Source organism: Rhipicephalus microplus, unplaced genomic scaffold (assembly GCF_043290135.1).
Source record: "Rhipicephalus microplus isolate Deutch F79 unplaced genomic scaffold, USDA_Rmic scaffold_21, whole genome shotgun sequence".
In the NCBI taxonomy this organism is placed as follows: domain Eukaryota; kingdom Metazoa; phylum Arthropoda; class Arachnida; order Ixodida; family Ixodidae; genus Rhipicephalus; species Rhipicephalus microplus.
Window position 1 is genome coordinate 4,336,824 of NW_027464594.1, and position 14,055 is coordinate 4,350,878.

Sequence of the window (14,055 nt, forward strand, 5' to 3'; positions counted from 1 at the left end):
TGTAGATTTGAATGAAGTCTGTGTACTTTTCATACAAGAGGAATAGCGAGAGCTGCTTAAGTGCTGGTGATGACAGATCGGCTTTTTTCTCTGGACGCCAAGTATGTACATGTTGCTATTTGGTAGAGCGAGGTACCATGGAGGAGTCAGAGGTCTAGCGGCAGGAGTGAAAGAAATTGGTATCGATTCACCATGCACGGTCACTGTTTGGCAGTAAGATGTGCGTGGTCGGTGCGCAGGTAGGGAAGCTAGATGATGGTGGAGTTCAAGCAAGGTGTCGTATATGTGTCCCCAGCGCTTCAACATCAATTTGAGTCTCGATGAGGTGGTCCCTTGCGATGACAAACAAATTTCACTGTTTATGCACTTTGAGACAAGTTGAGACAAACCCAGTGTGTTTGAGGCTGAACGCTTTGAATCGTCTGTAGACTTATTTTACTTGCGTTGGTCAACGCAGGAAAGCTGTACTGAAGGAATCTAAGAAGAAGAAAAAGAAACCTGTATAATCGCAACATAGCGGCTAAGGACATTCCCCATCTCTTTCCAGCGAGGAACTTCAATTGATGACAGATGCCTCTCAACTACTTTTTTTACGTATAGTACATGAGAACTACACGAGACGTCTCTATCAACCTAGAGATATTGAACGCGCTCACCGCATAGGGCATTTTCAACCAAGTAAAAATAGACCCATCATTGTCCGGTTCTGCCATTTCAAGGATCGAGAACTAGTGCTGTCCAACGCCAAAAAACTAAAAGACACCAATTACAGCATTAGCGAAGATTTTTTCCCCAACACACGCAAGGCCCGTAAGCACCTCATTGAATTTGGTAAAGCATCTCGCAAGGCCTATAAACTTCGGTACAACAAACTAACCATTGATGGCACCACTTACGTTTTCGATCGCTCTTCTGAAAAAGTAATCCCCCTTCACCCATAGCTACCACCTCCCACCTCAGCGAATCCTAAATTAAACCCTGAACTTTTGTCAATTGTACACACCAACATTAGAAGCCTCTTGCCGAAACGCGACTCGCTCTTTAATCTTATCTGCACGACAGAATGCAACTTTGTTCTCTTAACTTAAACGTGGCTAAACCCTTCAATAAGCGATTTCGAATTAGCACCATGCTTTCCTGGCTTTAATATATTTCGGCGAGATCGTGATGGTAAGCGTGGTAGTGGCGTCCTGATAGCTGCTCACAGTCGATTAAATTGCTCCCCAGTGGTCATCCCTTCCAGCCTTGAATTACTGTTTGTCTGCTGCAGAAATTCATATCCTCCGGTTATCATCGGAGTCTGTTACCGCCCCCCTGACGCTGATGCTTCATTTATCGCTAATTTCCACAATGCTCTTAACTTCCTGAATGCCTCTTATCCTAACATACCGGTTATTTTAATCGGTGACTTTAACTTCCCAGGAATAATCTGGTCTAACCTCGCGCTCACGATATCTAAACACACTATGGAAAGCGACTTTGTTAACACGTGCCTAACATTTGATTTATCCCAACTTGTTTCATTCCCAACGCAAGCTACTGAGCACTCTTCAGATATTCTCGACCTCATTTTCACGTCACACCCCGACAATCTTGCATCCCTAGTTCCTCTCCCAGAGATTAGTGATGACGCTGTGCTTCACGCTTCGTTTTCTAATCAACTACCAGGCAAAAGCCATTCCAAGAAAACCCTCACACTCTACGATAAGGGTAACTATGCCGCCATTAACAACGAACTATCCATATTTTGTGAATGGTATTTAAACGACTTCTTCCAACGCCCCCTTGAACCTAACTGGTCTTTGTTCAAGTGCAAAATCCATGATTTGATCAATAGATTTATACCCACAATTACAATTACGGAACGGGCGTCTTCACCTTGGTTCAACATATCTCTTAAGCGTCTTAACAATAAGAAAAAGCGATTATATCGCTCGGCTAAACTCTCTAACAGCGCGAGCGCTTGGAACAAGTACCGCGGAACGGCCAAGTAATTCGAATCACTCGCTGCAAAGGCTAAGCGTTCTTTTTTCTCTTCTACATTACCTAATATGCTACGAAATAACCCTAAAAAATTTTGGAGAGTCATTAACCCCAACGCCACAAAAACGTTATCCTTGCTTGATGAACACGGTGATCCTATTCCAGAACATGTTACCCCTCAAGTACTAAATAGTGCCTTCTCTTCCGTATTTACCCCTGACTCTTCAGCCCGCTTCGAGACTCCCCATTTCTTGATCATCCTGTCATGCCAGGCATTACATTCGATTCATACGGTATTGCAAAACTAATTGACGAATTGAAACTAACGTCATCCGCGGGAATGGATGGCATCAATTACAAAATTCTTAAAAACACTAAGCCTATAACAAGCATTATTCTTTCGCACATATTTCAGCAGTCCATTTCATGCGGAGTGGCTCCGGAAGACTGGAAGCTTGGTAAGATCGTTCCTGTCCCGAAAAAAAGTCTTTCATCTTCACCGAGTAATTATCGCCCCATATCCATCACAAGTGTATGCTCTAAATTAATGGAACACATAATTTATTCCCACATAGTAATTTTTCTACGTTCAGTACAATACTTTCACCCTAATCAACACGGTTTTCAAAAAGGACTTTCATGTGACACTCAACTCGCCCTGTTCGTTAACGACTTGAGTTCTAGCCTGGATAATAACATACCTGTAGACGCCATTTTCCTTGATTTCGAAAAAGCCTTTGACAAAGTTTCTCATAACAGATTATTTTTGAAGCTTTCACGTCTTAACCTTAATTGTCTTGTTTTTAATTAGATATGTGACTTCTTGACTAACCGTAAGCAGTTCGTTTGTGCTAATAACTATCGCTCCTCCCTATCCGCTGTAACCTCCGGCGTACCTCAAGGCACGGTCCTTGGTCCTCTACTATTCCTAATCTATATTAACGACCTCCCCAATAACTTAGCGTCTAACATTCGTCTGTTCGCAGACGACTGTGTCATTTATCGTCCTATTCACAATCCTAACGACCCTGTCATCCTACAGTCTGATCTTTGATTCAATCATGGTGCGAAAAATGGCTGATGTCCCTTCACATAAAGAAAACTTGTGTCATTTCCTTCCATCACCGTCAATCCTATTCCTCCAATAAATACTTCCTATTTTATTCTGAAATAACAGCAGCTAATTCATGTAAATACCTCGGTATCACTCTAACTTCAGATCTGGCCTGGTCATCCCACGTTATGAACATCACTAATGACGCCAACCGCGTGCTTGGCTATCTCCGAAGAAATTTATGTCTAGCCCCACTTTTGTTAAACTTTTACCCTATCTAACACTAGTCCGCCCGAAGCTAGAATACGCATGTGCCATCTGGGATCCCCATCAAATAACTCTTATTAAAACGCTTGAAACTATCCAAAATCGTGCAGCCAGATTCATTTATTCTGACTATTCCTATCTTAGCAGCGTCACCGAACTAAAATCTCAAGCTAACATGGTTAACTTACCTTCACGCCACAAAATTTCAAGACTGTGTTCGTTTCACACATTTTATCATGCATTGCACCTAAACCATGTTATCGTTCCAGCCCATCGTCTTTCATGCCGTATCAGCCATTCGAAGGCAGTTTATCCACCCCGTGCGCATACCACTGCCCATCACTCTTTATTTTTATGCAAACATCAACAGAATGGAACGATCTTCCTGCTGACATCGTGCACCACTCCAGCCTCGCCAATTTCAAAGAAGCCATCGAACAAATCATCTGTTTGTGAACTGTCTACCCCCTCATGTAACACCCCTTGACTGGGGCCTTTGAGGTATTATAAATAAATAAATAAATTATCTTGTGTCAATATCAAGGAACTTGTACGATTGTATTTAGGTTATCCTTTTGCCACCTTTTGCCACCTTGTATTTAGGTTATCCTTTTGACCAGGATGAGGTTCGAAAGACCAGCTCCCGGTACGCGTTCCGAGCTTGCCTGACTGCGTTCGGGTAGGACAATGTAGAGGCCTGACAGTTTATCGTCAAACCTGCCACTCCATTTAGCCGATGCTATGAAGGGAGGAGGTCAGGTGGGCAGATGAGATTAAGAAGTTTGCGGGTATAAATTGGCAGCAGCAAGCACAGGACCGGGTTAACTGGCGGAACATGGGAGAGGCCTTTGTCCTGTAGTGGACGTAGTCAGGCTGACGATGATGATGATGATGATACTGTGCCCTCTCCTCGTGCATAGTGTGGTGTTTTTTCTCGCCTTCGTGTGTGGAGCACCTAGACCATCGAGCGCCGTATTGGCTGAAGCCACGGACAATGCGTCCAGTGTTGGCAACGCAGAGCTAGATAAGCGGAAGATCTTTGTATATTTTCAGTCAGACTTCTCTAGTTCTACTTGATCACTTCATCACCTCCTTTTGAATTCTCAGTTAAAAACCATGTAAATAAACTGTTGTTGTTATGAGCACCTCAGCTGACTTGTTGGACGATGGGTCCAAGGACGGGGGCCCGCTACCAGATTGAGACCCGTGGGAACCGGCGTCGCAAAAGCCGCTACCTCTCAGAGCGGTCTCTTTTTGTGAGAACCGAGGAAGGTGACACTCTACTACAGCCACGGTGATGTTCCCCAGGGTTGCGTACTGTGCCCTGTGCTCTTCAACCCGACGCTTATTGATCCCCATGAACACTTGCCAAGCGCATTAAGACATTAGGATTGTCAATGACCATCACATAGGCAATCACAATGACAGTCACCGGTTCAGGTGACTGGTAATCATTTTGTCCTTCTGTATGCGAAGGGCTTTCTTACACACGGCACCAACAATGAAGGTGTGGATGAAAGCCCTGGAGTCTTTAAATATATGTTCATGTTTGTCGTCCAGAAGGTCCAAGGCAATGGCCACTTCCTCGGCCACACACGACGACTGTAAAACTAAAAGGGTGTCAATGGTACAACCACTGTGGTGGATCAACACTATCGTTTATTTTTTCGCACAAAGAATTCCAAGCAGTTATTACATTAGTGTTCCAATGTTGCCTTTCCGGGTGCTGCGTTCTCCTGGTTGTAACTTCGTTTTCGACCGACCAAGACATATCTCGCATAGAAACTCCGCTGTTACGTTCCACCTTTAGGATGATTCCCGCATTTCACGTTGCGAACAAGCCTTCCGAGAAGGCCCAGACGGCCAGCTGGCTTTTCTCGTGGCGTTTCTTGACCCGCTTGGTGGCTTCACGATTGAAGTATCCACCAGAAGTGGTGAGGGTGACATATGTTGCGCATTTTGATGTGCCGATACAGTACACACGACCTCCCAGATCAGTATTGTTCATCGAAAGAAGGTGTCTATGACGTGTGGGTGCTCAACGTTTATTTTTCTGCATTCAACAAAAGTACAAACTTCTACATTAATTTTAGATAATTATACATTCGTTGACGATGTTGTGGTCTACTTCGTAATTCTGTCCGTTGGCAATGTCGTGGCAAAGTGTGCCGATGCGTGCGTAAGTGACCGCGAAGTCTAAGAAGAGTAGCGAGTGTTGTAGCAGGTGCTGGAGCAGCTGCCAAAGCCAACGGCTTCATCGCCGCAACAGTTGTGGATTTGCTTCGGAGGTTTGCGCGTATTTACGATGTCGAGAGGCATATGACACAGCATGTGCTTCAGAGACGCCCTGAACTGATCGGGCGGGAAAAAATGCACCAAGTGACACTGCACGACTTCTTCAAGCAAGAGGTTTGAAATAAATTGAGTTCCTCTCAACACTACTCTAATTTCTTATTCACCCTTCCCCCCCGTTTCTCTGCTGTTACATTCTGCAGCTCTTAGATTTCCTTTTGTTTTCTTTGGTGTTCCCATGAAAAAATAATCAGCGTTGTTTTGTTCTATTACTGTTTAGCCCTCTTTTGCTGAAACTAGTGTTTCACTTTTTTGTTAGGTTACAGAGCTGAATGGAGCAATGCTCTATTGAACTCTGTGATATAATGGGACCTGTGATTTGATGTAATCTAATGGAACAGCCTTGTTTACTTCAGCCAATTTTCTGTAATTATTGTTTCTGTCATCCTATGACCCTTTTTTCACCATGACGCTACTTGCATCTCACTCAGCGTCGCAGTTTTTTGACATTTAATAGCCGTATTGAAGAAGATTCTGCTGGGTCACGTAGTCATCGAGTATATACGATGAGACAGCGCAATTAATGTGACGTGATTGTCCACCCACGGCAGGCGACAAGACAAGCTCTTCAGTGGAAACAGCTTAAGTATGCAAGGGGGCCCATTCTCAGGAATTGGGGACATCTGAACGTGGCGCCAACTCTCGGCGGCAAGAACAGCGGCCTGCCATAACTGAATTGAAAATAAGTGTGAAAAATCGTATTTCTGGTAAATGATAGATGTCAACAACGACTCCCGGTTATATGTAGCAGAGATACCCTGGTAAATTATGGTGAAATCGCACCATCGCAGCACAAAGCCTGTGGCTTCCCAGGACAATTGAACACCACCCATAGAAACATGGAATCTCATTTGCTGTGGGAAGCCACGCAGTTTGCGGTACGACACTGCAACTTTTCTAGATTGTTCAAGTGAGCATCTGCTGTATAAAACTAGAAGTTTTTTTTTTTTCTCGTGGCTAGGTTTTTTTGTGCGATATGACTTTTTTCGCCTATTTCCCATGCAGTCACCGCAGCGGTATATGAGAGACGGCGCTACGTGCACATATTCCTATATTCTTGTTATGAGGTTCATGGTATGCGTCAAGGTATGAAGTAATATATCACAACAGCAATGCTTTATTGAGATCTGTGACCTAACGCTGCGCAGAGCCTACAGGATTGCGGGCCAACGGGGCATGGCCCTTTTAACTGTTAACGTTGTTCGTCCTCAAATGAGTGTTAGTTTAGCGCCCGTGCGGGAGTGACGTTTCTATAATTTTGACACTGCCATGACCGGTAAACCATCATTTCGGTACCTGCTATGGTTTCAAGTATGCCACCATGCACTGTAGGGCTTTTGGGGAGGGACATGAAAGATGTCGGTTCTGGGTATAAAACACAAGCTTATGAATAGCAATGGATAGCAATGGATCAGTTAGTTGTCGGAGAAATTTTATTATTGATAGGTGTCACCTGGCTGAAGGCTTGATAGGGCTCCACGTCTCACAATAAGAGCTTCTTGAAGAGGCTAACGCGACCACATGGGAGCCACAGCGGAACGGGAGAGCCCTGAGGAAAATAAGCGTCCCTATAAGGGCGATCATAGGACGGCATCTTGAGTGCATGAAGTGGTACATGGTGGGCTAGATATAAGCAAGATATTGAAAGGTAGTGAGTGTCGTGACGGAACAAGTTGTAGGTGAAAGTGATGAACACAAAGGCAATGTTTCAATTGTGAATTTCACAAATGTACACTGAAAGCGTTTTCGTCGGTGTTCGGTTGTGACCAATGAGGATTTAAAAAATTGCTAGAGTGGAAATCATTGCCTATAAATGAAGCCGTGCCTCTGCAAATATGGCGGCTGCAGCGGCCATCTTACTAAGGGCATGGTAAAGTATAACTGTTAAGTGATTGAGAACAGAGCGTATCCCTCGCAAGCCCAACGAGTGCAATGTGGAAACTTTTTCGGGTCACACAGTGCTTCGAGTTCGTCTTAGTGTTACTAGTTTTCCTTAGTGAGCCTCTTACTGGAGGCAAAGTTCTTGGGAAGTTTAGTCACCCATACTCGTTTCTTTGTGTTATTGCGTCGGGAACAACTATCTTTTGATGTAGAACTAACGTAGCATTTACACTAACATATCAAAGCCACTTGATCTCCAAGTGAAGTAAGCACTATCAGAAAAGAGCATCTTTCCACCATCTTGGCAGTGGCAAAAGCCGGCTTCGCTTCTGCTGACAAGCATTGCGAAAGCTTCCACTCCAGCAATTTTAGGGGCGAAGCTCCTTAAAGCGGCACCCGTTTGTCCCTCGTAGTAGTGCGTAACATGTCTTACGCTTTGACCTGCAAGGGGGTGCCGGTGGAAGATTTCTCCTGCGCGTTGTTGAACAATAAAACATTCGCAGCGTGCGCGTTAAATAAAAGCCGAATTCTTTTGTCTCTCGTTCCCCATTAGCAGCCATTGGCATGTACATTGAGCACTATCTGACAAGAAAGGGTTGCTATGTTATACTCGCTGGGCCTAACCTCCTTGATTTTAGAAAGGTTTTGCGAGTGTTTAGCCGCAGTGCCGTGAATACAGTGAACTAGTATATACCATGAACTCGAAATGGTTAAAGGTGGGAAGTATACCCTAAGCGCAAGCCGTAAAAAACGTGTGCGTGTGCCACCTCTCGTTTAGTCCTTGGAATGTCCGCTGGATGGCGGTGTTTCTATATGCCGAATATATAACGAAAAGATGCGAGATGGTGGTACTAGGAGTGTTGACTAGATGGATGAACGGACACACAGACAGATGCGTGGACTGACGCATGGATGGCGGCACGGACGGATGGACGCATGGACGGACGCAGGGGCGGATGCATGGACGAACGCAGGGATGTACGCATGGATGGACGTGTGGACGCACGAACAGATGCACGCACGGGCGGGCGGGTGGATGGACGCATGGACGGTCACACAGATGGAAGCATGGACAGACGGAAGCAAGAATGAATGAAAGGACGGATGCTTCCCCTCCCTCTCCATCATTCACCCCGTGGATATGCTGCCATTTTTAATCCTCGTTGGTTGTGGCTTGTGCTAAGTACGTTAGCTTGAGGGTAGTCAATGTTTGGTAGTCAATGTGCTGATAGTGTTGGTAGTGAATGTGTTGTTGTAGGTGTGTGTGTGTGTGTGTGTGTGTGTGTGTGTGTGTGTGTGTGTGTGTGTGTGTGTGTGTGTGTGTGTGTGTGTGTGTGTGTGTGTGTGTGTGTGTGTGTGTGTTGGTAGTCAATGTTTACATCGTGTTCTCTAATGACAGCGGCTGCGAGAAGGAATAAGAAAATAAAAAAAACATAAGCAAGTAGCCAAGGCCTTTCTTTCTTGCAGCCATTGGCCTGAAAACGTAGCCAAATCGACACAATATAGATGAATCTGGTAATTTGGTTCCCATAGCGCGCATTTGCCACAGAAACTGCCCAAACTTTGCCGTACCGGGTCATGAAAATGATAATTTTTTATTTACTAGATATCGCAATCCTGGACAGTCCATCTGTAACAATGTTATTTGTGATAAACTTGTGCACACTGCGAAGCGCCGCATCGGGCACCATGTGTGTCAGCAGGATTTTTTTCTTGGTGAGTGCACACCGGTGTTGTATCGTGGCTGAAGAAGGCGGAGAGCACTGGCCTGGCTTGGGCGGGAGGCAAGTGCCCCTTTTGCACCCCTCCCTCTCTGCCGATGACCAATGCCTGGAACGTCTCCCATGGTAGTACAAAGCAAGCATCACTTCACCACGACCATGCAGCAGGAACAGACGCAGCCCTTGTCCCCTACCCCTATCTTGGGATGCAGATATCTCTAATGCGGACCTGATCGACTACTGCCAACTCGTGGTCCATCTTCGCTTGTAGGGCCAGGTGAGGGAACTGCTGCAATAGGAGCCCTCATTAAGTGGCCAGCCTTTCTGTCCATAAACATTCATTCCATCTCACCCCTCTTGTAGTCATTTAGTCTACACCTTTCATTCTGTGGATATTATTACGTATAATTTGAATCCGAGCATGCCCAACGCAGCAGCGAATGAAACCTATGAACTCGTGTAAAAGAGAATAATATATTCTAGCTACTAAATGAGCAAACTAGTTCCTGTAGTGCCGGATCACCGCACCTGCTCGAAAATGTCGACGTTTATGTCATAACGAGCATCGCTTCAGAAGGATCAGAAAAATATTCGGCAGATCTCACGTACCTTGGGAATCGACGTTATGCGAAGAATTCGGACGGATGGTGACCGTGTTATCATTTTTAGCGAACGACGCGTAATGAAATGACGCTAAATATATATTTAAAGTTGCACGCACAGACATATCTTGACGAATTGTAGATGTTTATTTAATCAGGTTGCACTTGAGCAGCAATTCAAACAGCATCATTAGTATTAGCAACACCAAAAGCAATAAGCCGATATGAAGCGTTAGTACTCGCAAAAATGGTAGCCCTGGATGGTAGCCCTACATAAATCAACTCCAGCGCACGGCACCCAACTACACCTGATATTAACCCGACAATAAGGCTGTATCAAAAGAGTACATGTGAGAAATACATACAATCAGATAGCCTGCACTGCCACCAAAACCGACGTTTCGTGAACATTAGGGTCTATTTCAAAAGCAGGTCCAAGGCCTGACGTGGCTTTGTGGTACAGAATACTTAATTGCCACGCAGAATGTTTGGTTTCTATTCTTGCTGGGACGCCAACAATAATTATTTGCATGCGTGTTCTCGTCGTTTCTGGGTAAATACTAAGATTTAATCACCTGCGGCCCATACTCGCATACCAGTGGCACATACTCCTCCCTCCCCCCCCCCCTCCGCCAGTATACCCCACTGTCTGGCGGGAAGTGTTTGACGATGTACACGACCGGATTGGGATAATATTCATCTGTTGACCAGTGCGTAAAGTTAGTCGTACCATCTTTCACTCCTATATTATTTTTGGTTCACGCCAAGTAAAGGGGATGATCACGAGAGCACCCAGATGTAAGCGACTACGCAGATAGGCACCAAAATTGCTTATTGTTCACAAAGAAACGCTTCGCGTATAAAAATATCTCACCCTCTTTTGGGTCCACCTCACATTCGTTTCCTAAGGTTGCCATCAGAAGTAAGGATACTAAAATATGCAAAATGGCCGACAACATCTTTCAAGGGATGCCTTCCAAACTTTGAGGGATAGCGAACACAGGTTCACTTGATAAGGTATAGCATTATTTGAAATGTCTCGAAATGAGCTTTTTTTCTCCGATCATGCATTTCTCGTGACAGGAGGAAGATTCTCGTTCGATCATTAATTTCGCCCAAGTGCAAACGAACCTACTCGACAACAGCTGGGACGCTGTTTGCGTAGCTGCCAGATGGTAAGCAGACGTGAGTCAACAAGTTTTTGCGCCACAAAAGCGCAAAAAAAAATATTGTGTTATTTTTTCACTCTGTTTCACAAAGATTTCGTGAATTCAACATAACGCAAACTCGTGAATTACCCACGTTGCTCCACGCTGTGACACAGCGATTCTGTTCGCGGGTAAGACAACTTTATTGGTCTCAAGGGCGACCTCTGGAGAGGCTGGAATAGCTGTCATTGTCACGTATGGTAAACTAAATTAAGTGATTCACCTATGCCATCGTCAGTGCGGCGTACTTGCTTTCAACCGCGAGGCAGTTCATTTTTTAGCCTACCGTTTTGTATACCACTCGAAGCACAGTTCAGGACGCATTTGAGTGAGCCTAACGTGAAAATGACCCTTCCAAAACATCGTAGCAGTGATATACTTGACTATATATTTGACTAATAAAACTGAAATTTGTGAAACAACTCAGCGTTCATACTCTGGCGTGCAGCTCACTCGGCAACCAGATTTTTTTCTTTATTTCTAGCGTTCGTGCATTCACAAGAATATTGCGTCCGGAATTGAAGCTAAAATGTTCGCTAAGCACGAAAGTGTAGTTCACGCAAAGGTATTCATGGCCTTTGTTTCCGGCAGGCTGGAAAGAAGGATTCGCGAAGCTTGGCATCGCAGCAACCGATCTTCTCGTCCCTTGCATGGCTAAAGCCACGCATGATGCGGTCTCTATTTCTCGCACTGCTTTGAATGTCCATGCATACTCCAAAATCAAGAAGCAGCGGGATGTAAGTTCGATAAAGCAAGAACGGGGAAGCAACCGAGCATTCATTATCGCGTGTGAGGGCAAGTACTCTCGCAAAAACGATTCTGTGCACTGCTTTGGGGCTGAAATCTTCAGTGAGTGTGACCTGAAGTTTTTCTGGAATGTACATATAATGAAATTGCAACATTTATTCACGCCAGGCTGGTGGCCGTTTTCCAGCTGTCGCTAGCTGTAGATGTACGGAAGGGTGGTGACAAATATTTTGTCTGACGCTGATCTTTTCCGTCGCATATCCGGACGTCTCTCCTCCTGTTATGATAGGCTGAGCTGCTGGTACGTGAAATACTGATGCCTGAGACTCGCAGAGTAACTGAAACTAACTACACCGGGCGCGAAGAAGCGCGAGTAGTGAAAGCTTGGGTAAGGAAACAAAAATATATGGTGGTGAAGTTCCACTTATTGAAACATATTCGTTCTAAATGTTCGTCCGGTAATAACTCTGGTAAATGTCGAAGGCTGCACAAAACACAGTAGTTGTAAACAGCAACGTTATTGCGGCAAAAGTGCTGATGGATACCGTCATGAAAGGCCACACGAACGGTCAAAGCACCGTCTGCCTTCGTCCACTTGATACTGCTCTGAAAACTAGGGCGAAGTGTTGTCGTGAATCGTGCCTCCATGTGGAGGTCCACTCAAATCGAAAGTTACCTCTCGGCCGTGTACTTTCCGCGCAAAAACAAGAAATAGGGGCACGCCATCGCACATGCCTTAGTAAGCAAAAATTTACGCCAAATGTGAGAATGCTTTGGTGTACAGACTACCAGCTAGAGTGGAATGAAAAAACGTTTACTACAGCGAAAAGAAAAAAAAACATGGATTAGAAGCTGGTGGGTGGGACCTCTAGTCCAGGACTCCCCTGGCCTCCGCAGCCCGCCGCACCTGGTCGAGGAGCACACTTGGTCCTCCTCCTCACCGGCAACCAAGATCTCCCACTGCTCAGTCTTGAATTTTCGAGCCGGAATATGAGGCGTGTTAGTTTGGGTTCAGTAAATAATTGTACATGGCTAATTTAATTTTCGTGATTGAAAAATTGCGCTGCAGTTGATGCGAATGATGAACTTAGGGAGGAGACATGAAATGAGGTGGAGGACACACTAATCTCAAACTATCAAGTGAAATTTATTGAGAAAACTTGGAGGATAGAAGGACATCCAGGAAAGAAAGAAGTTGGTTTACAATGAAAGTGAGGGTGGCAATCTTGCTCAACAGTCTTGAGATGCTACACGTGATTACGATTAAGAAAATATCTATCTATCTATCTATCTATCTATCTATCTATCTATCTATCTATCTATCTATCTATCTAGCCGCCTACGACTTTTAGCCCTCCTGGCCGTTTCGATAATGGTATCAATACCAAACTTGGTATGGCATAACACGACTGTATAAAGAACATATTCGACTAGTCATAACATGAATATCATGTCACGTATATCATGAATGCTATGATTTACACTTCATAGTCTTGCAGCTCTGTCGATGGTTTCATTCACATGGCATGTTGCTAACCTGGTATGGTAGGGCATCATTGCATGGCGAACACAAGCGACAGACTCTAACATGAAAATCATGACATGCGTGTCATGTAACACGCTAACGGTAAGCTATAACTATCTATTATGTGCGTCTTGACCAGCGCATCACATCCTTCAAATCGTTTTACCCTTCCACACTAATTTTGGTTCCCGCCAAGCTAAGGGGGTGATCACGTGAGCACCCAGACGTAAGCAAATAGATAGATAGATAGATAGATAGATAGATAGATAGATAGATAGATAGATAGATAGATAGATAGATAGATAGATAGATAGATAGATAGATAGATAGATAGATAGATAGATAGATAGACAGACAGACAGACAGACAGACAGACAGACAGACAGACAGACAGACAGACAGATAGACAGACAGACAGATAGACAGATAGATAGATAGATAGATAGATAGATAGATAGATAGATAGATAGATAGATAGATAGATAGATAGATAGATAGATAGATAGATAGATAGATAGATAGATAGATAGATAGATAGATAGATAGATAGATAGATAGATAGATAGATAGATAGATAGATAGATAGATAGATAGATAGATAGATAGATAGATAGATAGATAGATAGATAGATAGATAGATAGATAGATAGATAGATAGATAGATAGATAGATAGATAGATAGATGCCAAGATTACTTCAGTACGCAAAGAAATGA

The 14,055-nt window shown here is 44.3% G+C and overlaps 1 protein-coding gene across 1 annotated transcript in view; it reads right to left on the bottom strand.

Annotated features, from left to right (window-relative positions):
- LOC142785395 (uncharacterized) overlaps positions 1-10,870 on the bottom strand; it is a 31,958-nt gene extending 21,088 nt beyond the window's left edge. Inside the window, exon 1 of the mRNA XM_075883876.1 lies at positions 10,735-10,870. Coding sequence (XP_075739991.1) covers positions 10,735-10,819 — 85 coding nt within the window. The 5' untranslated portion in view covers positions 10,820-10,870. The remainder of the gene's footprint in view (positions 1-10,734) is intronic.
- Between the last annotated feature and the right edge of the window lie 3,185 nt (positions 10,871-14,055).